This window comes from Pan troglodytes, chromosome 3 (genome assembly GCF_028858775.2).
Source record: "Pan troglodytes isolate AG18354 chromosome 3, NHGRI_mPanTro3-v2.0_pri, whole genome shotgun sequence".
NCBI classification, from domain to species: Eukaryota; Metazoa; Chordata; class Mammalia; order Primates; family Hominidae; genus Pan; species Pan troglodytes.
The window spans coordinates 6350593-6373897 of NC_072401.2; the positions used below are offsets into that span (position 1 = coordinate 6350593).

The 23305-nt window shown below is 51.0% G+C and overlaps 1 protein-coding gene across 3 annotated transcripts in view; it reads right to left on the bottom strand.

Annotated features, from left to right (window-relative positions):
- JAKMIP1 (janus kinase and microtubule interacting protein 1) overlaps window positions 1-23305 on the bottom strand; it is a 178317-nt gene that overhangs the window by 2328 nt on the left and 152684 nt on the right. For all 3 annotated transcript variants that reach the window (XM_054682737.2, NM_001427999.1, XM_016951245.4), the window contains 5 exons: window positions 22691-22756; window positions 15997-16065; window positions 14477-14554; window positions 10613-10816; window positions 2453-2518 (listed from right to left, as the gene is read on the bottom strand). In XM_054682737.2, the coding sequence (XP_054538712.1) occupies window positions 2453-2518; window positions 10613-10816; window positions 14477-14554; window positions 15997-16065; window positions 22691-22756 (483 nt within the window). The remainder of the gene's footprint in view (window positions 1-2452; window positions 2519-10612; window positions 10817-14476; window positions 14555-15996; window positions 16066-22690; window positions 22757-23305) is intronic.

The window sequence follows — 23305 nt, forward strand, 5'->3', positions numbered from 1 at the left end:
AACAAGGTAATATCTCCCTATATTATTTATTGGAAAAGTCCAAACTAACAGCCATCAACTTCTAAACAAGGTGTAGGATCATTGGAAGTCAGAGCTAGAAGGGGCCTTGAAAGTCACCCAGCCCTTCATCTTCCACATGGGGAAACTGAGGCCTGGGAAGAGGGAAGGATTCATTAAGACCATCCAGTGGGGGTGTGGCAGGAAAGAGTTTCTGGCAATGACGAAGGGACCGAGGGGCCAGGGATAGTGGTGGCTGGAGCTATTTCCACGGTCACAGGCCCCGATGCCTATAAGGAAATGAAGGTGGCATGAGGCATCTTGGAAGGTTTCCAGCCCTACAGGCCTCGTCAGGAATCCATCCTGGCCAGTTCCTCCTGCTCTGCATGCCAGCTTCCGCAACTCCCTTCTGTGGCAAAAGGAGACAGACCAGTCCCCAAACATTGGCTTTGAGAAAAGAGTCAAAAAAAGAGCCAGAAAGACGATTCCAACATTTCCCAGGTATTCTCACTGCCGAGGATATAGTGAGTGTTATTTTAAGTGTGCGCTCATTCCACCTGACTTTTAACATTTTAATCAGCAAGGATGACCTTGGGCATGTTTTAAGCCTTTCTTTTATCATATCTCGCTCTGTGACTCATTTTACCAACACAAGTGGTAGAGCTACCTGGGAGATGGGAAGAACCGGTGCTGCCAGTCCACACGCCTTGCCTGGGCCCTGGGCTGCAAACTTTCATATCCTCAAGCTAATTTTATCCCTACATCCACCCTCAGAGACAGAGCACCATTCCTAGCAGCACATGAGAACACCAAGGCCTGGGGCAGAGGGGTGAATTCCGTGGGGCAGAGGGGTGAATTTCCCAGGCTGTCTGGGCCCACCTGGGCAAGGCCAGAGGAGAGCCCAGGCTCATCTATCTGCGAAACCAGCTCATCCCTCAAGCAATTCTTAAATCCAATTATACTTGAGACCCCCTTGGGTTCTCAGAATATCCTTGGGAGGCTGGTAGGCGTGGGCATCTGGCAGACGGGGACTCTAGGAATCAGCTAAAACTGGGGTTCCCATGAGGGCAACAAGGGAACTGGCAGGCAAGCGCTGCCCCCGCCCCTGCGCACCCATCCTCGGTCCACTTGCGACCCGGCAGGGCCCTACACCTCCAGCAGAGATGGGAAGGTGATTTCATCTGCATGGAGCCGACTGTCATGAGAGAAGGGAGAGGAAGCATCTGAAACGGAGGTGGAATCTTAAGAGCTGTCCCATCTCTCTGGGCACATGGTTTGATTCCCTACAGGACTGGAAAGGCTGTCATCCCATTTTTGGACAGCCCTGGAATCCGCCTTCCAGAGATTTCTGCCCTGGTTTGTCCCTGAAATGAGTCAGCTTCCTCTCTCACAAGACCGGCCTCAGACACATGAAGCCCAGAGATGCCCCTTCTACCTCCTCTTCCCAGGGCTGATCCCACAGTGTCCTTTGAGATTCAGGTGGGACCCCCTCTTCGAGCACAGGCATGCCGGCCACGGACCTCCTGGATGGGTTCAGCGGCTCTCCATCTTGTTGCCACACTTGAACTTACCTCTGTGACATTAAATAGGCAATTATTGTTTTTCTGTACTCATCTAGAATCATTTGCGTACTCATCCACAAACATTTGATGATGCCCTATCCTGTGGCAAGAACTGTCTTGAATGAAGAGAAGAATACCACGTGGTCCCTGTCCTCAAGGACTCACAGCCATCAGGTGGAAGAAGATGAAGGGCAATACCATGATAAAACTGCTTTGTGTGTGTCCTGAGCCAGACTCATGTGTCTGTCTGGACCAATGTCATATGGAGGGGCAGGATGGGATGGCTATGATGTCCATGGAGAACCCAGCCATCCCTTCCTAGCTGTGGGACCATGGACAGGTGTCCTAATCTATCTCTGCCTCACTTTCCTCACTCATAAAATGGGCATCATGGTAAATGGGCTGGTGGAACATACCCAAAGCCCAGAGAGAGGCCAGCCTCACGTCTTCTGGGATGGGAGAGGCTGCGTCTTCCAGGAACATGCGACTGGTCTGGGGCGCATAGAAGGTATTTAAAAAGTGAACGAGTCCATGGAGGAGAACCTGTGTCTGTGGTTAGGGGGATGCCACTGACCTCCTCGGGCTAACGTGTTTCACCTCTTTCCTAGTGAGACAGCAGGGGAGGGATTCAGGGGAAAGTCTTTTGTGAAAAAGACATGCAGAGTTGGCCCCGGCCTGAAGAATTTTTGACAGCCATTGAGAAGGAAATGCCTTTACCAGAAAGGAATTTTGAGGAACTAGCGATTTCCATGAGATGCTGATTTAGGGGAAGAAGGGCAGAGAAAGGAGGGCTGGAGACAGAGTCTATGCTTTGGACGTTATGAAATAAAATGATTCCGTGCTAACATTTCATGGAAAGAAACCTGGGGACAGTCTGAGCTGCAGTCACCTACCTTTTCCTCCAGTTCTTTCAGGTGCCGCTTCTGAAACTCCAGTTTGGCCTCCAGCTCTCGGATTCTCTGAAATACACCAGGTTATGTGTCAGAAAAAGTAAGTTTTCCAGGTTTAAAAACTCTGTTTTTATTTTTTATTGTGGTCTAGCACAGAAGCTGTAAAGGATACCAACACTGTGGGCAGCCTGATGAGCTCTGATACGTGCACAAGCCTGTGTCACCACCGCCCAAAGCAAGACAGAGAGCATCCCAGCTCCCAGGAGGCCTTGGTCCCCCGGCTCAATTCCAGCTCTGCAAAGGAATACTGTTCTGACTTCTATCACTAATAATGGATCGTGCCTGTTCTAGAGTTTGTGGAAATAGAATTACACAGTACACATTCTTAAGAGGGGATCTTTTAAAAACAAAACATCGAGACTGGACCAAAACATGTAGGCACCCTGAGCAGCTAATAAAGGGCATGGGTGGGATGTGACACCAAGTCACGTACTTGTCTAAGATTTATTTAACTGCAGCCTGGGGGATGGGGAAGGGAGGGAGAAGGGCAGAGGAGGTCAATGCTGGTGGGAGCCACTGCACCAGCATCCGCCCTGCCCTCTTAGAACCCCACTCAGCACGTGGTACCAGGGTGACCGACAGACCCGGTTTGCCCAGGACTTTCCTGGTGTGAGCCCCAGGAAACCCCTCAGTCCTGGGCAAACCCGGACTCTTAGTTACCCTCCTTGGCGCCGCACCTGCAGAATTAATTCCCTGGGTGGTTTACTGATCATTCCTTCCCATCCCACACAGCGTCTCCACCGAGGGAATCTGGTGAACTCCCCCGTTTCCAGATCTTCATGTGCTCACAGGGCTTCCGCCCCATCAAGGGCCCCACCAAGGTGGGTACCCCTGGGGCAACTCTGCCCAGCGGGCTGCTGGCCCTTGTCTGCCCTGAACGGGATAGAGACCTCATACAATGAGACAATGCTGGGAGGCGGAAGGGTGGACGATTTCAGCCAGCAAAAATTAAACGTGGGGTCACCACAGGCCTTTATTCAGGCCCAGAGAAGCCATCTCACATTCCGTAAGGCAGTGATTCTGCAGCCTGTGTCAGCATCACCCAGAGAGCCTACTCAAATGCAGATTGCCAGGCCCCGCCCACAGAGCTTCTGCCTCAGCCCAGCTGGGGTGGGACCTGAGTGAAAGCTGCACTCCAGCAAGTTCCCAGGTGATGAGGACGCGGACGGTCCGGGGCCCCTGCTTTGAGAACCACCACTGTGGGCACATTTAGTCACTCAGTAAATAGGACTCCATATGCCTGGGCCTGTTCCAGTCCTGGAGAGAAAGACAAAGTCCTTCCCCTTATAGTTCAATTACAGTTCAGACAATAGCAGCATACAAATAAATAGAAGGGGCATCAGATGAATACAAACACCATCAAGAAAACCAAGAGGGGCTGGGCACGGTGGCTCAAGCCTGTAATCCCAGCACTTTTGGAGGCCGAGGCAGGTGGATCACCTGAGGTCAGGAGTTCAAGACCAGCCTGACCAACATGGTGAAATGTCTCTACTAAAAATACAAAAATGAGCCGGGCTTGGTGGTGCGCTCCTGTAGGGAGGCTGAGACAGGAGAATTGCTTGAACCTGGGAGGTGGAGGTTGCGGTGAGCTGAGATCGCGCCATTGCACTCCAGCCTGGGTGACACAGAGAGACTCCATCTCAATAAATAAATAAAGAGGCATGAGGAGGGGTGAGGTATCGTGCCGTGGGCTGGAGGAGACGTGGAACCCAGCAGGGTTAGTTCACCAGATGCACAAGAGGGGAAAGGAATTCCAGGCGGAGGGAATGGCATGTGCAGGAGGCCAAGGGGCCTTTGGTGGGGGGTCGGGGACAGAGCTCAGAGGGTCTGGAATGGCCCATGTCCCGATGAGGTGCTCACAGCTTTGGGGTTGCCATGGGGAGCCAGTGACGGGTTCTAAGCAGGGAAATGATGAGCTTTTGATTTCAGGATGATCACGGGGCAGCCAAACAGAATGGATTCCATGAAGGAGACAGAAAAAAAGATGATTCTCTCAGATCTGTGACCTTGGGCAGTTATTCTGCCTCCCTGAGGCTTGGTGTCCTTATCTATAGATGGGTGCTGCCCACATCTAAGGATTTAACTAGCAAATTTGTACCAAGTGTTTAGAGCAGAGCTTGGCATTAAGCACTCCATAAGTTATTTTTTTAAACTGGTAATTTTCTACTCTCTCCCACCCGAAGGGAACGGTGTGACCTCAGTCTGGTAGTGGCAGGAGTTTCCTGGCAACCCCCTCGCATGCAGGGCGGCCGAGTGCTGCTGAGTAAGCAGGGCGTGCGGCCTGAACCCGGCTTGAATTCTGGGCCCCAAATGTAGCAGCTGTTGGGCTCTGGGTGAGTGACATGATCTCTCTGTGCCTGGACCCCTCTGCTGTAATGTCTGTGTGGGACCCCATGACACCGAGGGTGAAATGGGATCTGCAGGACAATGCTTTGTAATCTAATGTCTGGCTTTACAGCTTCCAAAGAACATCTGAGAATCCCCCAGGAACAACTTCTGGGCTTTAAAAATCAGCCTGACAACCTGGTTCTCATTCTAATCTTTCTTGATATTCACGCTTAGGAAACAGTCTCTCATCAGAGTGTGGGAGGCCAGAAAGAGCAGTGGGTAAGAGTTTCCTCATCTGATGACCTGGGTTCACAGTTGAGCTCTGTTGCTTCCTGGCTGTGTGACCTTGGACAAGTTGCTTACCTTCTCTGAGCCTCACTCTGCTCCCCTGTGAAAAATGGCATCAATGACCTGTCCTCAAAGGACTCGTGTGAGTTTCATTCAACCAATGTCCATTGAGCCCCTTCTGTGGGTCAGCCCCAGTCTGCCTCCCTGGGCTGGAATATTGCCACAGCACCTAGAACAGTGCTTGGTACACGAATGTTAGAACAACACAACACAACACAACACAAAACAAAACAAAACAAACAAAGCAAAACACAGCTCCATGATGGCCAGCAGGGGCAACTCTGAGAGAGGTGGACAATGCAGCTGTGGCGGTTGGAAGGGGCTCTAGAGGGCTTCGAAGGTCAGACTAAGCAACCCAGACTTTGTACTCTGGGCACCAGGGAGCCAGTGAGGGTCTCAGGGGGAGGCGGGGGTGCTGTGGTGGTGCTCTGTGTTAGGAAGGCTTCGGCAGAGAAAGAGACAATGGAGAGGGCATTGCCATCGTGAATTGTCCCAGCAGATGTCTCTGCAGGCCAACTGTGGCTAGGAAGTGAAACCAGTGCTACTGAACCCTCAGAGAGGGTCAGGACAAAGTGAATTTACACCAGTGGCTTCACTCCAACCTTCATGCAGGCAGAACCTTTTACAAAAGCGCAGAATCATTCCGCTGGGAAAGGTGCCATTCACTAATGGATGTTTTCACATCCTCTTCTCCTCTTAGTTAACAGGGCTGGAAAATGCCAATTTCAGCTGGGGCCGGGCAGGGGACATCACTGCACCCTGTGGGCCAGATTCCAGGCAAAATACAATGGTAATGTCCACAGCAAACTGGGAGACTGGGAGGGTCTGTCCATGGTTGAAGCGGGTAGCCAGTGCTTGGGCCAGATCAGAAGTGGGGTGAGTGTTGCCAGAGCACCTGGTTGTGTTATGTAGTGTCGCCCGTGTTGAATACATGAGTGTTAGGGATTATGATGAATATAAAGGTGAGAGAAGACATGATAATGATTAGCTTGGGTTAGAAAAGCCAAGTGCAGCAAATGTTAGCTGATATTCATTGAGTGCTTACTTTGTGAGCACTTTAGATAAATTCTCCATTGACCACAACACTTCAAGTTGTGTGTGTTGATTGTACCCATTCTACAGACAAGAAAATTGAGGCTCACAGAGGTGAACTAACTTGCCTCAGGTCACACCATAACTAGGGGCAGGATTTGAATAAAAACCTGTCTGACCCGAGAGCCTATGGCTCCTAATGCTGCATCATAGCTTTCCATATATAAACTTTAAAACGTTAATTTTTATGTTTCTGGAGGGGAAAAAAATCACTGTAATGCAGGTTTGAATTCCTTCTCTTTGGGAAAAAAAATGTAGGTTTTGCAATGCTTTTTTGAAAATACCAGATTTCTGGAGACTATCAAATGATAGCAACTAGCAAAGAATCACAAAACATCAATAGTGAACCCTCAGGGGATCATGCAGTGCGGAGACCAGGGCTCTGGCAGTGGACTCAGGATGCGCCTGGCCTGGAAGGGTCACTTTGTGGCTAGCTGACCTTCATCCAGCTGTTTTGTCTCTGTGCCTTCATCTCTCCCTCTGTTTAAGCTGGTTTGAAGACTTAATCAGGTAGCCAAACACCTGTTTTCAAACAGGTGTTTTAATGAGGCTCATTACAACCACTGTTCCAGGGTGGTGGTTTCTCTCTAAAATCCTATATACAGGGTACTACTTTTGAAAATTGCAGCTGTTAGAAAACATAAAGCATTTCCTCAACCACAATCAACTGTTCCCACCTCAGGGGCTTTGTACTTGCTGTTCTGTCTGCCAGGTGGCTGCCCGGCTCACCTCCTTGCACCATTTCAGCCTCTGCCTGTTTCTGACATCCTCAGTATTTATTCGAGTCTTGCTTGTTTCCCCTCCCCAGAATCTAAGAACATTCTCTCCACAGAAGCAGGACTTTGTCCACTGTTCCACTCCCAACAGCCAGAACTGTGCCTGGCATGGGGTGGGTGCCCTACACATAGTTGTTGAATGGAAGCCAGAAGCAGCAGCATCTCATTTCCCCAGCACCACGTGGCCACTGGGCTGGCTGGAAAGTCTCCCCTCTGCCTAGGAATCATACCTAGACCACCCACTTCCAGGAAGACCTGTTAAAGGAAGCATCCAGTAAAACAGATGCACTGCTAAGTCTGCACCTCTTTTATGAAGGTTCTGGGCTACTGGCTGGGGGCTTCGGGCTCCTGTTGCTACTACACACCTGCAACACTCCGCGGGGAAGGGGAGTGAGAGTCAGCACACATCATGGCATCATCAGTTACACTGGGAGAGTTTGGCCAAGCTTTTTCACCTGCAGAACCACACCAGAGCCTCAAGGCAATGCCCGGAGGTGCAGCCGCTCAGAACTACCCATATAGTACAGATGAAGAAGCTGAGGCCAGCAAACGTTAAGCCTTGCTGACAGTTCTAGAGCTGAACTCAAAGCAGGGAGGAGGTAGAACCCTTTGCCCTGGATTCTGCTGCCTGGTGTGCTACAGGAGGGAGACAGGGTGAGGGGGAAGGGAAGGAATAAGAACTCATTTTCCTGCTAAACCAAAAAGGTAACAAGACCCTTACATCCCCCTAGAACTCACAGCCATGCATCTATAAGACTAAGGTTTGACAACTTGAAGTTGCACAGAAATCACCATGGGGTCTTCCTAAATGTGGAATCTGATTCCATAGGCCTGGGACAGGGCCTGAGATCCTGCATTTCTAGCAGGGCTCAGCATCATGCCAATGTCCCTGGTCCATGAACCACACTGAGTGGCCAGGAGGCAGCATGCTACCTTGGGTATTGACATCCATGCGTTATGACACAAAGAGAATCCTCTTTCATTGAACACCTACCATGTACCAGGTGAATTGATTTGCATATCTTATCTCTTTAAAGCCTCAGAGCAATGTATTGTTGAATAAATATATTGACTTCAGCTTATATGTACTTATCACTGTATTTTAATAAAACTGAGGTCAGGGAAGTTTCAATATTCAGTGGGAGAAAGGAGTGTCTACTAATTACTTTCAGCAGAATTCTCAACTAATTTGAAAATGATCCAAAGATAAAGGAAAAGCAATACCAACCCTGGTTAAACTACTGTTCAAGCTTCTCCATGCAATCGACTACACAGTTTGGTAAAAGGAAGTGATTTGTCCCGTATGATCTTACAGAAACACCACAAAACACTTGCATTTTAAATGAATCTTTTCTTTAAGGGATGCTACTCCTCCACTGCCCAGCAGGCAGACACTGCCATGGCTTGCTTTTTGGCTTTTTAAAAAATCACCCAGATCCTGGGTTCATTTCTCAGCATGTGCAGCATGGGGGCTTTTCCAGGAATCACAGTGGAATGTGGCATTGCCCTGTATCTTTACGCTGTCCTCTCTAACCTGTCATACATTTCAGACTTAGACCATCAAAAGCAGCACATTCCATGAGATTTGAATCCTTGAGTGGGGTAACAATTTTTTTCTTTTTGGCTCGAACACACAAACGTCAATCTGTTCTTTGAGCTGGATCTCTTGAACACAAAATCAATTCCTTCATTTGCTGCACACTCAGTGAGCAAGTCCTGAAAAGAAGGTACAGTGCTTGGCCTTAGAGACAAGCCGGCACCTGGCTCCTAACTCCCCATCTGCTCCCGCTACCTCCACCCACAGTCTACACTCAGCAATAGTGGTCTCAATAGTGGTCTGCACTTATTGAGAGCAATTTACAAGTAATAATTATCTAAACCTTACCATGCCCCAGTGAGACAGGCATTGTCATCATCCCCATGAGGAAGACAGTGAGGCCCAGAGAGGTTAAGTAATTTGTCCAAGGCCACACAACTAAATGGGGGATCCAGAGTTCAGAGCCTGGCCATCTGGTCCCAGTGTCTGTGTTTTCAGCTTCTTTGCTGCCTAAGCTGAACCACACCATGCTGCTCTGCTGCCCAGAATGCCCTTTCCCTTTGATGGTGATGATGATTGATTTTATGTTAACTTGGCTAGGCCATGGTACCCAGATATTTGGTCAAATATCCTAGATGTTGATGGGCGCGGTGGCTCACTCTTATAATCACAGCACTTTGGGAGGCCTAGGTGGGCGGATCACTTGAGGTCAGGAGTTTGAGACCAGCCTGGCCAACATGGAGAAACCCCGTCTCTACTAAGAATACAAAAATTAGCTGGGTGTGGTGGCGGGTGCCTGTAATCTCAGCTACTCAGGTGGCTGAGGCAAGAGAATTGCTTGACCTGGGAGGCAGAGGTTGCAGGGAGCTGAGATCGTCCCACTACACTCCAGCCTGGGTGATAAAGTGAGACTCCATTTCAAAAAACAAACAAACAAACTAGATGTTTCTGTGGAGGTCTTTTTTAGATGAGATAAACATCTAAATCAGTAGACTTTGAGTAAAGCAGATGAGCCTCCATAATGTGTGTGTGTGGTTCATTCAATCACCTGAAGGCCTTGAGAAAAAGACTGAGCTCCCCGAGGAGAGGGGCATGCTGCTAGCAGATGGCCTTCAGGCTTGAACTACAACAACTCTTCCCTGGGGCTCTGGCCTGCCCTCCAGATTGTGAACTTGCCGATCTTTATCTACAGTTGCGTGAGGCAGTTCCTTAAAGTAAGTCAACCTCTCTCTCTCTCTCTCTCTCTCTTTCTCTTTCTCTCTCTCTCTGCCCGCATCCCCCTTCTTTTTTCCTTCTGTGACATCCCTCCCCACTGGTAATCTAGATCCTTACTATCTGGGTGACCTTCAGACACATGAGTTAACCTCCCTGAGCCTCAGTTCTCTCGTCTGGAAAATGGACGTCATAGTGCCTACCCATAGGGTCCATGAGATAAAGGATCTGCAGTGCAGGGAGCCACTGCCCGACACATGGTGAGCGCCCGACAAATGCTCTGCATGATGCTGCTGCTTCTTTCCCTTCCTCGTCAATCAGGAGTCATGAAGCCCTCAGCTCCCCATGTGCTCAGTAGCACATGAAACTCACACGCAACATCGAACCTTGGAAGACATTGAGGTTTTCAGACCTACAACTGGTACAGATTCTAGGCCCAATGCTCCAATGAGCCGCCATCACAAAAGGTAGCAAAAAAGCAAACCATTCAGCGGATGCCTCCCCGTAACCAGCATCTGACCTGGAAACAGCGTGCAGATGCTGGAGAAGGAGGGCCGAGGGAGAAGGCACTTTGGTTTGGATGAGTGTTTCAGCATTTGCTCTTTAGAATGCCCAAGTGCCCCACGTCTTGCCCCGTCACGGGGAGATATGACGGGCATCTATGAAATCTTGCTTCTTGGAAACTTGCTTTACCACCAACTCTCCCTGGAATGAGCCTGGGGCACTCAGAGGCCCATCAGGGTGCCAAGGTGCACACAGGACAACAAGGGTGCCAGGGGTGCTGTGGGCACAGCAGCTGTTGCCGCCTACCTGCTGGGCCTGCTGCAGCAGCTCCATGCGCTCCCGCAGGATCTGGCTGTCGAACTCGCGGCTCTGCCTGAGGATCTGCCTGCGCACCTTTTCCACAGCAGCCTGCAGGTCCTCCCGCTGGCCCTCGCTCAGCGCCTCACCGGCCCTCCGCCCTGGCTCCTGCTGCAGCGCTGTGTACAGTGTGGCCTCCAGGTCTTGGATTTTCTGAGGACCCCAGATCACACAGACAGAGGAAGGTCACAAGGAGGTGGACAGGAACCACCAGAAGGCTGCTGCCAGTGGAGGCAGAGCCAGGGAGGGGGGTTTCGGGCAGGGAGGGGCAACTGGCAGGGGCCAAGCACAGGGCCAGCAGTGCCCGGGGGAGCAGGCTGTGAGGGAGCAACTCGGCCCCGCACACTTGTCATTTTTTACTCTATTCAACCCAGATGCCCCTACTATGCACAAGAGGGAACAAAGGCAAGAAGAAAAAGTAATCATAGCATTCCCTTAAGATGCATGACTCAAACAGAGGTGCAATTCACCTGGGTTTTATTTCATCCTTGGTTTCCAATTGGCTCTCCTCACCCTGGAAACAAATCTCCCCTTTTCTAATGGGTGCCAATGGGAAAATATGTCTGGATTTGCACACATTTGGTTTTCAGCTGCCTTAAGAATGCAACTCTAGCCCAAAGCAAATAGTGGCAATGTTTTAATTGCCCCTAACCCCCAACAAAAGCAAGCCACCCTTTTTGGCAAAGCTGAATGAGACATTAGTGACCAACTGGGGATCCTTGTGAAAGCTGAGCTGTCATCATTACAGGATGTTACTCCTTTTCACAGCAAGACACTTAAATATAGCTATCTTATGGGAATGTCTAAGGACAAAAGAAAATTACCTCCTTTTCTGCCTTCCTAAATCCCCACCCACATTCCTTACTAAGGAGCAGCTACTTCTCTCCCAAAGAAACTACAGGTGGTATAGAGAAACCATGAGTTTCAATAGAAACATGGTACTGAGGCAGAGGTTAACCATTAGCCCTCCATCACCGAGGCAGAGGCTAACTGGTAGCCCTTCATCACTGAGGCAGAGGTTAACCCGGTAGCCCTTCATCACCGAGGCAGAGGATAACCCAGTAGCCCTCCATCACCGAGGCAGAGGCTAACCAGTAGCCCTCCATCACCGAGGCAGAGGTTAACCCAGTAGCCCTCCAACACTGAGGCAGAGGCTAACCCAATAGCCCTCCGCCACCGAGGCAGAGGCTAACCCAGTAGCCCTCCATCACCGAGGCAGAGGCTAACCGGTATCCCTCCATCACCGAGGCAGAGGTTAACCCAGTAGCCCTCCATCACTGAGGCAGAGGTTAACCCAGTAGCCCTCCGTCACTGAGGCAGAGGCTAACCCAATAGCCCTCTTTCACCGAGGCAGAAGCTAACCCAGTAGCCCTCCATCACCAAGGCAGAGGCTAACCGGTATCCCTCCATCACTGAGGCAGAGGTTAACCCAGTAGCCCTCCATCACTGAGGCAGAGGCTAACCGGTATCCCTCCATCACCGAGGAAGAGGCTAACCAGTATCCCTCCATCACTGAGGCAGAGGTTAACCCAGTAGCCCTCCATCACTGAGGCAGAGGCTAACCGGTATCCCTCCATCACCGAGGAAGAGGCTAACCAGTATCCCTCCATCACTGAGGCAGAGGTTAACCCAGTAGCCCTCCATCACTGAGGCAGAGGCTAACCGGTATCCCTCCATCACCGAGGCAGAGGCTAACCCAGTAGCCCTCCATCACTGAGGCAGAGGCTAACCCAGTAGCCCTCCGTCACCATCAGGCCACTTGCTCTTCAAGTCTCCTCTGGCTTCTCCCTGCTGGGATCCAGGCCCATCAGGCCAGACTGATTTTAACCAACAAACATGATCACCTTCAGCTCTGCCCACCCCAACAGCTGCCCTTGGGGAACTAGAAGGCTGGAATCTGTTCCCTGGCAGAGCTGCGGGGCCCCCAGGTGGGCTCCACTTGGAGCAGAGCTTGCTGGTGCCTGCAGGCTCACCCCTTCTCTACTCAGCAGCCGAGCTCCCAGGAGACCCCTGCGTGGCCAGTTTCCAGATAGAAACGCACCACTCGATTCTGGAAATCCCGTTGTGGGCCTGCCCCACCTCACTCAGCTCAGTGACAAAGGGACATAGGCTTGCATCTGGCACCTGCTGTCCTGGCCCCAGCATGGACACATGGCCCTGTCACCCTCTCAGAGCATTTCACTTCCTGACTGTTCATGAGAATCCAGGGGCTGCGTCAGAACTCCTGTCTACCCATGCAACTGAAATCCCACTGGGAGCACAGTGCCCATGGCAGGCTTTCAAACACTCCAAGTGTGAAGGTAGCTTCTATATGGTGGCAGAACCAGCATGCAGGGGCCTCTTCTGCAGATTCAGCACTCTTAGGGGCCCCTCAGGCCTTCCTGAGTTGGTGCTTAGACAAAGGAAGGGTGGACCCCAAGGTGTTCCGAAGTGTGTTTTGGGAAATGCCAGTTCTGCAAGATGTCCCTTGAAAAAACGTCCAGTGATTCACTGAACCTGGCACACCACTTGCTTACTTTCCTCTCGGAGCCTCAACTCACCCTTTAGCATGCTAAGACCCCAAGAAGTCCTTCAGAGTTTTCCAACTTTATTGCGCTACGCTTTGCGGGACCCTAAGTTCCATCTAAAATCACATTCCTTGGAGTTTTTTGGGAAACACTAGGGAAGAACAGGGATGCATGATGGGGATGGCCCAGCCTGCAAGGTGTTTTCAAAAGCACCAAGCCTGGACCAAAACACGAATGGAGAATGTCTCCATTCGTTAGTTACCCTCAACACTACTGAAACGTCGTGTAACCAGAAACAATAGCCCAGAGGGAAATGCCGTGTCTTGATAAGGTTTTGTTCATTCTGATCTTCCACATCTCCTGCTCCTAGTCTCAAGGGATTCAAGCCTCACAGCCTCGACAGGAAGGGACAAGGGTCATAGCTAGTTGCACCGGCCTTCATGTCTAAATCTCCTGTCCATTTGAGCTAAGCCCAGGCTACCTGCTCTCTGTCTTCCTGGAGCCTGTCATGGGAAGTAGAGTTTTAAAGTCATTTTTTTTTTAGTGATTGGCTCTGCATTTTGTAGGTGCAAACCCATTTTTGTAAAATTATTTTAACTACAAATGATCTGGGCAGAGATTTGCTCAAGACTCTGTACCACGCTAGCTTCTTCCTACAAGGAATGACATTGAACTCTAAATTCTCTCTCCTGCAGCGACAAGTTTCTATGATCTTACTCAACTCCCCTCCACCCCCAGGGAGAATTTCTCTCGTGCCAGGAGCACTTAGCTTTGAGTGTGAGGACACAGGAGTTTGAACATCATCCCACTGTACTTTAATCACCAGGATGCCCAGAATCAATTTTGCAACCCAAATGCAGTATTACATCCGACCTTATACCTCGTCCCTTCGGTTCTGAAAATCACCTGGCTTCATCTAATTGCTTTACCTCTGCATTCCTTTGTGATCATCTCTTTTTCCTATTTATAGGAAAACTTGCTTTGGGACTTTAAGTCTAAATATTTAAGTAAAATCAAACATAAAAGAAATATAGTTTCTTCTCATTCATCTCAAATGATTACTAGAATTTAAGAAGCAAGTCTAAGAAAACCATTAAAGTAACTTTGAATATTTTTGAAAATCACGATTGATTTGGAAAAAGGGACAGTCTGTACGGTCATTCCAGTCACAAGGTGGAGATGGCATTTTTATCACTCCTGTTTGGCACTGGGGAGCGCCCTAAATGCAGTTTCAGCCCCAGAGGAAAAAGCAGCCTCTAATGTGGAGTCTAAGAAGCCAAAGTGTCAAACCCACTTCTGGTCCTACCAGGTAAGCCTGGTCAAGGGCTTGCTTCCGGTAGTCGAGCTCCTCTTCCAGGTAGCCCTTCTGCCTGCTGAACAGGTCCTGAGAAAGAGGGAGGCGCCATCAGGGACCAGCGTCAGAACAGGAATCCATGATAGCTTCAGAGCCCGTTTGCTAGAGAGTGGCAGTCTCACCGAATTGGGGGCACTCAGATGAGAAGGGACTTGGTGGTCTTCCCCGTTTGCCCCCACGTGAATCACCCAGCAGGAACCTCACTGACCTGGGGCACCCTTGACAGCCACACCTGGATCCTTGGTGAAGACTATCCCATTCCTCCTGCTTCCCTGCCTCTTGGGTACCTGACTGTAAAGAAGGGACCCACCTCAAACCAAGGCGCAAGTCACAGGAGTCCTTCTAGGTTCCTCCTGCTACATCCTAGTGGCCCCTGAAGACTGTCTTCATGGTTCCCAGATGTGGCTCTTCCTTCCTGCCTGAATTGCATCACCCACCTCCCGATTGGTCTCACTGAGCACACTTCTCCCTGCCTCCCACATACCTGGGTCACTGTCTAAGACCCTGCAAGCATGATCTCTCCAGGGTGCAAATCTCTTTTTATGGATGATTTGAGGGTTTCAGGGTTAGAATTCATCTCCTGTAGCCACTTCGTTTTATAGACAAGGAAGGAGAGAGCCAGGGAGGACCAGAGCCTTGCCTTAGATGCCACAGTTCAGTGATGGCAGAGGTGGGAGTAGAAATCCAGGCCTTCTGGCATCAGTCAGGGCTCTTGCCACACCACACCCTGCTCCTAGGCCACACTAGTCCTTCCACCTTCCTCCTTCTCCTCCCATTTCCATTTCTCCTTGGAGAACTCGAATTGGCCTTTGACTACTCAAGAACCACATCTTCTGGGAAGCCTTCTCTGTCCTCCCCAGGCTCCCCATACATTCATAGTCCCAGTGAATAACCACCACCACCACTTATCAGGTACCCAAGGTGCCAAGCACAGTGCAACCCTGGTTATGTATGTAGCATTTCTCATCCCACAACCCAGCAAAGCACAGACTGGAATTTCCCATTCATCAATGAGAAAACTAAAGTCCAGTTTCCCAAGTTTTCACGGCCAGCAAAGATTTGAGCCATGCCCATGTGTTCCTAGAGTCACTGCGCCAGCATTTCCATATCTGGGCTGTGTCTCTCCTAACATCCTCATGCTGCATTCACGTGAGCTCATGAACGCATGACCCTGCAGGTCTGTGAGCTTGCTCCTGGTGGCAGGGACCCCACTTATTCATTACTAAGCCTCTAATCCTGGCATAGCACCTGGGACACAGCAGAGGCTCTGAAAATATGTATTCGATGAGTAATTGAGCGAGTGAAAGAGTAAGTAAATGGGTGACAATTACTTAGAACAACCACTGGGGCAAAAGCAAAATTGAGAAATGCATGCAAATCATTAGGAAAACACATGCAAAGCCTTCCTGCAAATCAACCTCTCTGAGCTCTTTGAACCCTCTCCCCCACCCCCAGGCAGTCAAATCTTTTACCTTCTCCTTCTCCAGGTCCAGCATCTTCTGGGTCAGGGCAGCCTCGGTCCCCTCTATTTGCTTCAGCCACTAGAAAACAGCAGGGACAGGACGGGTGCAGCAAAGTGAGCGTCAGAACCCAAGGGGCTGTGGAATTTCACAGGTGTGTGAATTTCATAGATCGGCTTCCTCAGAGTGTGCTCAGGAATGGGTCAGGTCATGGCACACACATGCCTGATCTGTGGATGGCGTGGTTGTGTGTGCATGGTCCAGCCTGCAAGTGCAGGAGGTCTTAGGTGTGAATGTGACATGTACGTGGTGTGGAAGCTGGATTCAGAGCCTGGATGGACCCGAGTGTGGGCGGCTGCGAGTGTGTGCAGCAGAGGAAGTGGTGTGGTGTAGCTGATGTCAATGAGTGCCTGCTCTGTGCTGATGCTTCACACAGGAGACCTCATCTGACTCTCTTACGACCACCCCAAGCAGTAGGCAGCTTCACCCCTATTTTGCAGGTAAAGACATGGAGGCTGAGTTAAGTCACTTGTCCAAGGTCACACGGGTGCAGAATGGAGATTTGGAACCCAGCCTGCAGGATGCCAAAGCCACTGCCCTCATCCCTCCAGCAACGTGAGTTGGAGCAGCCCAGAGTGCCTGGTGCCACCATGAGAGGAGGTGGAATCACACACAGGGTAGGGGGTGTAGGAGCATGAAAGCAGGGTTCATGCCAGGACATGAGGGCGCAGGCACGGAGAGTACGGGGTGAACAGGCGGGGCGTGCACCTGAGCGGCAGGTAAGGGAGTGGGAGCTCTGTCCACGTTCCCTCTGGGGTCTGGGCTGGGGGTGAGCACGGAGGCAGGTGTCATACGTGGATGTGCCTCTACGAGGAGCCCCTAAAACGGGAGGAAGTCCAGGCCAGCACAGGGTGGCTGCCCTGTGGGGGAGGGCTGCGGGGAGGTCAGGGCACCTAGGTGTGTCCAGGTTTGACAACACCATTGACCTCCTCATTGCTAAGGCTGTCGGATGGCCTCCCACTGCCAGGCCCCAGCTGCGGAGCGCCCTCTTTCCCGACCCCAGGCCCCGCTGTAGAGTGCTTTTCCTGCCACCAGATCCCGGCTGTGGAGCACCCCCTTTCCTGACTCCAGGCCTTGGCTGCAGAAAACCCCCTTTCCTGACCCCAGGCTCCCCCAGCTTCCTTGTACTCCTTGTCCTCTGGCGGCAGCTGGTCACCCTCGCCAGGTCACCTTGCACTCGTGAGGTCCTGGAGCCCTGCCCTCGGCCTTCTCCACCTTACTCTGCCCTCCCCCGGGATCCACCCTCCCTACCCTCTCTGAAATGTCTCATACCCAGATCTGCCCTACCACGCCCTGTGTGCCGCTGCCTCCTGCACCCCTCTACTCCCAAGCCTCAAGGCATCTCCAGGGCCTGCCAGGACCCCTGATGGGGAAGAGTGCCCCCTCCTTCCTTCCGTCCACTTCCAACATATTGGCTTTGCCTCCTTCTGGTTCTCAAACCCACCCGCAGCACTCCCTCCCCATCACCAACCCCCCATTCCCCTTTCAGCCCCCAGGTTCATATCTGAATCCTCCCCACACACCCCAAATTCCTTTCTGCCCCCCAGCCAGCAAGTTCCCTAAAAAACACACATGGGCTCATGGAACATTCCTGTTCTGCTCAGAGACCTCCAAAGACATCCCAGCACCCCCGACAACACTGGCAAGGCCCCAGTGTGGGGTGGCCCCTGTGATGCTCACAGCCTCATCAGTCAGCACTCTCCTGTCCCCACTGAAATCCCAGGCCCTGGTCATCCTAACTACACATAGCTCCTCGAACATGCCCAGCCTTTCCATGTGCTGTCCCTACCTCTCCTGGCCCCAGCCTCAGCCCCAGGCCTTTAACAAGCTAGCATCACTCAGTCTTCAGGCCCTGAGCTAGCTGTCACCTCCTCCAGGAAGCCTACCCTGCTTGAGTCCGTGGGGTCAGCTAACCTCCATGGTGCCCATGTCAGTCATCTTGTGAATGCCGGGTCGTAGCACTCACCTGACAAGCGCTGTTGTCTGTTTCACCCCTAACCCCACTGCCCCCCTTGAAGGTGGGGACCACATTTGCCTCCTGTTGGACTTCCTTGCCTGGCACAGGGCTTGACACAAGCCGGTGCCTAATAAACTTCTGTTGAATGAAGGAGAATCAAGGCTGTGCAGGTTGGTGTGGTGTGTGCTGTCTAAACAGAGGGGACTAGAACTGATCGGCTCCTGCCACAGAACTCCTTCCCTAACGTCACAGTGAGCTCGGCCCCCAGTACGGGCTCTGTGCCAGCCACGGTGGCAGCACCCAGCACCCTGTGCCAGCCGCGGTGGCCAGCACTTCCTCAAACAAGGCTCAGACAAGATGTGTGGTTTCTTAGAAACAGATAAGCATATTTTGGATGGGGAGTTACAGGTATTTCAGTTTTAATATCCTCATGCAAGCAGTCATAAAATGAATAAAATTAAAATGGGAAATCCAGGTTTGGATGATTACAACATGCTGCTCTCAGAACGGTTTCTGCAGAACACAGAGTTGAGATTTGTTGCTGCTGTCGTTTAAAAAATTGCATATAAAAAATAAATTTAACAAGACCTTTTCAGCAACGGGGAGAGAACATGAAAGCAGAGAAAGCTGGCCATGAGGACCCCCGACCACGTGAGATCAGAAATTTAATATCAAAGAGTTTGGCCAGATAGCTGTGGAGCCTCAGTCACTCCTGGGAGAAACAGCGTTCATGGTTCTGCTCCAACCCCAGGAGAGGGGGTCTCAGGCTGGGGAGGAGAAGTGAGTCCACTCACAGGGAGGTGCTGATGAACTGAGCAGCCTCATGGGGGCAGCATGCTGCAGGGTGGGGGCTGCTGTCTGCGCCCCGCCTCCCAGGGCCCCTCAGGTGCAGAGCCTGGATCCCCTGCAACTGGTGGGGCTCATCTCTCCCCTCTCCCTTTGGGGATGGTCCCAAGGCTTCGACTCAGGGCCAACTATTAGAAAGTCAGACTATGGCTCAGACCTATGCCTCATTCTCCTATCCATCGTTACTAGTGAGAACACGGCCTTTAAGACATTCCCACCTGGCTGAGGCCGGTGTCTTTTTCTCGATCCACTTTGAACTTGAGGGAGAAGAGATATGACTGCTATGATTTATAAACCCTCCAATGTCTCACGGTTCAGTTTCTCTGTGGGGCACGTGCCATGTGCCGAGGTGAGTGAGACCTTGCCTGATCCTATATGTGGCTAACCAGAGTGGGGCTGATGGGCGCCAGGACGGATGCCTGTGTCCTGATGACTGGGCAGGGCCTCAGTGGGCGGAGAGGAGGAAAGCACGTGCCCAGGGCAAGATGCTGTTTGTAGCGAAATCAACACAGGCACATCATAGGACATTCCTTCAGGTTGCACTTCACCTACACACTAAGAAACTGGCTTCGAGGCTGGGTGAGGTGTCTCATACCTGTAATCCCAGCACTTTGGGAGGCCAAGGCAGGTAGATCACTTGAGGTCAGGAGTTTGAGACCAGCCTAACCAACATGGAGAAACCCGTCTCTACTAAAAATACAAAAATTAGCCGGACGTGGTGGCATATGCCTATAATCCCAGCTGCAGGAGGCTGAAGCACGAGAATCACTTGAACCTGGGAGGTGGAGGTTGCAGTAAGCTGAGATCGTGCCACTGCACTCCAGCCTGGGTGACAGAGTGAGACTCTGTCTCAAAAAAAAAAAAAAATTAATGCCTCTAAGGGAACATTGACATTGACTTCCACTTATTCGGATACCCGTATGGAATGACAATTTTTAAAATAAAGAGTATTTAGTGGAGCAGGGGTTAACTGGGGCCTGTCAGCAAGCCTTCCCTGGCAGTGACATTGCAGGTGCCCGCCCCCTCTGCAAACTTCCCTGCAATGCCTGTCGGCTCTAGGGTGACCAGCTTGTCCCTGTTGGCCCACGACTGTCCCTGTTTTAGCACTGCAATTCTCACGTCCCAGGAAAGCTGTCAGTCCCAGGCAAAGCAGACCGTCAGTCCCCTAGTGGTCCTGCCAGGTTCTCAGGGGGTCCTGCTGATGCAGTTCCCACCCCACATGAAGGTCCACTTCTGGACCTGAGGAGCTCTTACACCAACATCCTCTCCAAGCTGGGAGGAGACGAGCGGCAACACCCAAGCTTACTGGACCTTTATCCACAGACAAATGGCAGGGCCAGTGTCTCCTAGAACCCAACCTGAGAAAACTCTGGTTTAAGTCTATTCCTCAAAGACGCGGAGCTGGGCACCTCTGTGCCAGGCTCAGAATCGGGGCCCCATAACCGTCAGTAGGGGTTGTGAGGGCCTGGCAGGCTAGGGCGACTGGCACAGCTCTCTAGCGTGTAGGGCACAAGGCACAGCACCAGGCTGACCAGCTTAGGGAGGTTGGTGGTCAGGGGCAGGCGGGCGGCAGTGGGGGTGGGCAGGGTGCAAGCGGGGAGGTGGGCAGCTGCCAGGCGAGCAGAGCATGGTGAGGGTCAAGGCAGACAGTGGCCGGATCCCAGACAGGTTCCACCTCCTCAGCTGTCCTAGAGGGCTGCTAATCTCACAGATGCCCAGAGGATGAGGAGCGCTGGGGACCTAAGGTGCAGGCCTGGAACACCTGCTGTGGGTCGGGCTTGGGGAGGGGTACATCAGGAACGGCTCAGGTGGGAGAACTCAGCGCACTGCAGAGGGCTGCTATCACTGAGGCTGAAAGCCTCCTGCCAGCTGGCACCCTGGCCCTCCAACACCCTCTGCCCTAGCCCCAGGACGAACCAGCCACCCTGAGTCACCAGCAGGTTCCTGATCCTTGCTCACCCGGTCCACAGGCATTGACCAAGCATCTCCAGGAAGCAAGCATGGCCCCAGGTGCTTGATTGAACCTGATGGCAATGCCTGATCCTACTGAAATATGCAGCCTCCTGGATTCCGACAGACACTGTGAGCCACCAGGATGCTCAGTGTCATGGCTGAGAGAGACGTGGTGAGAAACTGGCTGAAACCCCTGCAGCTGGCACGTGGTGTGGCCAAGACCCAAGCCAGGAGAGGCCTCCCCGACATCAAAGCAGACACTGGTGGATGTGACATCTCCACATCTCCCAGGGCCGTGCTCAGCACTTGACACTAAGATGCTCTTTCTCAGTAAATGTTCCAGTAGATGTTGAATAAGCTGAGTCATAAGTGTTTAATCAGCACTTTGTGTGACTACACAGAGCACCGTTGGAGGAGCCTAGACAGCCACGGAGGGTTTTGCTGCTGGAAAGGAAGGTGCTGAATGTGCCCCATGTGCCCCGCCCCGTGCCTGCACCTGCACCTGATAGCCACCAGCCGGCCAGGTGTGAGTCATCCCCATCCCGCGGTTCACCTGAAGACACAAGCTCAGCCAGGTTTAGTGATGATAGGAACAGGAGAAAGCTGAGTTCCAATCCTCTCACTGCCTACCAGTGTGACCTTGGGCAAGGCTTGGCCATAAGTCTTGTTACCAACATTTAGTATCCTTTACTTGATTGAGGGATTGAACAGATGCCCTGGGAAGGAAACTATTTCTATTTTAAATGCCCTTCCAGCAATTCTGGAAGGAATCCCAACTAAGATCATTAAGACCTCATCACTGCAAAAATAGCGTTTTAAAGTTGAACCCATATGCTTTGAAAGGAAAAGGTCTTTAGCCACAAACAGTTGTATATTTCTAACACACCATAAACCAATATAAAAGGCAAACAAATCAGGAATGTGTTTTGTAACAAACAGGTCAAAAAGTTAGTTTTTTTAATATGTAAAGCACTCAGAGAAGTCAGTAAGAAAGACAATGACAATGAATACATATTTGTCAAATGAATGAATGGATGGATGGGTGAACAAATCCAATGGAAAGCCCTCAAAATAAACGCAATTACAATTCACAAGGAAGGAGAAGAAAATAGATAATACACATAAAAAACTCAGTATCACTAGCACTCAAATAAAAATTAAAACAATGACGTGATACGGTTTTCACCATCAAATGGGCAAAGTTCTTTTCAGCGGTAACATGCCATGTCAAGCATAAATCAACAACGTGTAAGGCTGCAGGTAGGAGGGTATCTGGTGCCGCTTTTCTGGACACTGTTTTGACAATGCCGAAGTCCTTCAAGACATTCTTACTATTTGGCCCAGTCATTCTGCTTCTAAAATATATCTTATGGGCATATTTTAAGACGTAGATAGAAATTTATGTGTAAAAAATGTGCAGTTTACCACTGCATGATGGTAGAAAGAAATATATAACAGCTAAGAGGGGCTTAAGTAACTAACAGTATAACTGTGTGATGGAGAGATGCACAGCCATTTAAACACGTTTATGAACCATGTTAAATGGTATGGAGGATGTTTCTAAAGCCTGACGGAAAACTGGATGTCAAGTATCATTTCAACTAAGTTTAAAAACAATGGACGCAGGGAAACCACTGGAAGGAAATACACAAAAGTGACAGACTGTTTCCTCCACCGGGTTTTGATTTCCTCCTGCATCTCTGGGTTTTCTACAGTGAGCATGTGGGACTTCCGTCATGAAGAGAACGGAAAGGCATGCATGTGCACGTGCAGACGCAGACGGACTGGAACGCATGCTCCCACGCAAAGCAAGACGCCAATGTACAGTTTCTTGTATGGTGCTGGGAAGCTGGGACAAGGTGTGAGCACAGAAATGCCGCTGGCTTCTACCTTTTCACACAGGGCAAGCACAGTTCCAGCTTGGATTATTGCAACCTGTTCTTCATTTCTCAAATTCTAAAACACAAAAATGGGCAAGGGCATTTGACACTGGATCCCAAATCCACGTGCAGACAGTCAGCACCAAGCAAGTTTTTTTTTTTTCGTTGTTGTTGTTGTTTGTTTTATTATGTTTGTTTGTTTTGAGACGGAGTCTCTCTCTGTCACCTGGGTTTGAGTGCAGTGGTGTGATCTCGGCTCACTGTAACCTCTGCCTCCTGGGTTCAAGTGATTCTCTTGCCTCAGCCTCCCGAGTAGCTGGGATTACAGCAGCTGGGATGCACACCACCACACCTGGATAGTTTTTGTATTTTTAGTAGAGACAGGGTTTCGCCATGTTGGCCAGGCTGGTCTCAAACTCCTGACCTCAGGTGATCTGCCTGCCTCAGCCTTCCACAGTGCTGAGATTACAGGCGTGAGTCACCATGCCCCGCCAACACCAAGCAACTTTCCTAGCTTCTCTCCGAGCTGCACCCGAGGGTCAGCTCCCTCTCGCTAATGGGGCCAGCGCCTCAGGCAGACAGCTCCTGTCCCTCTGGTTGGGGACATTTCACAGAGTGGCACTAA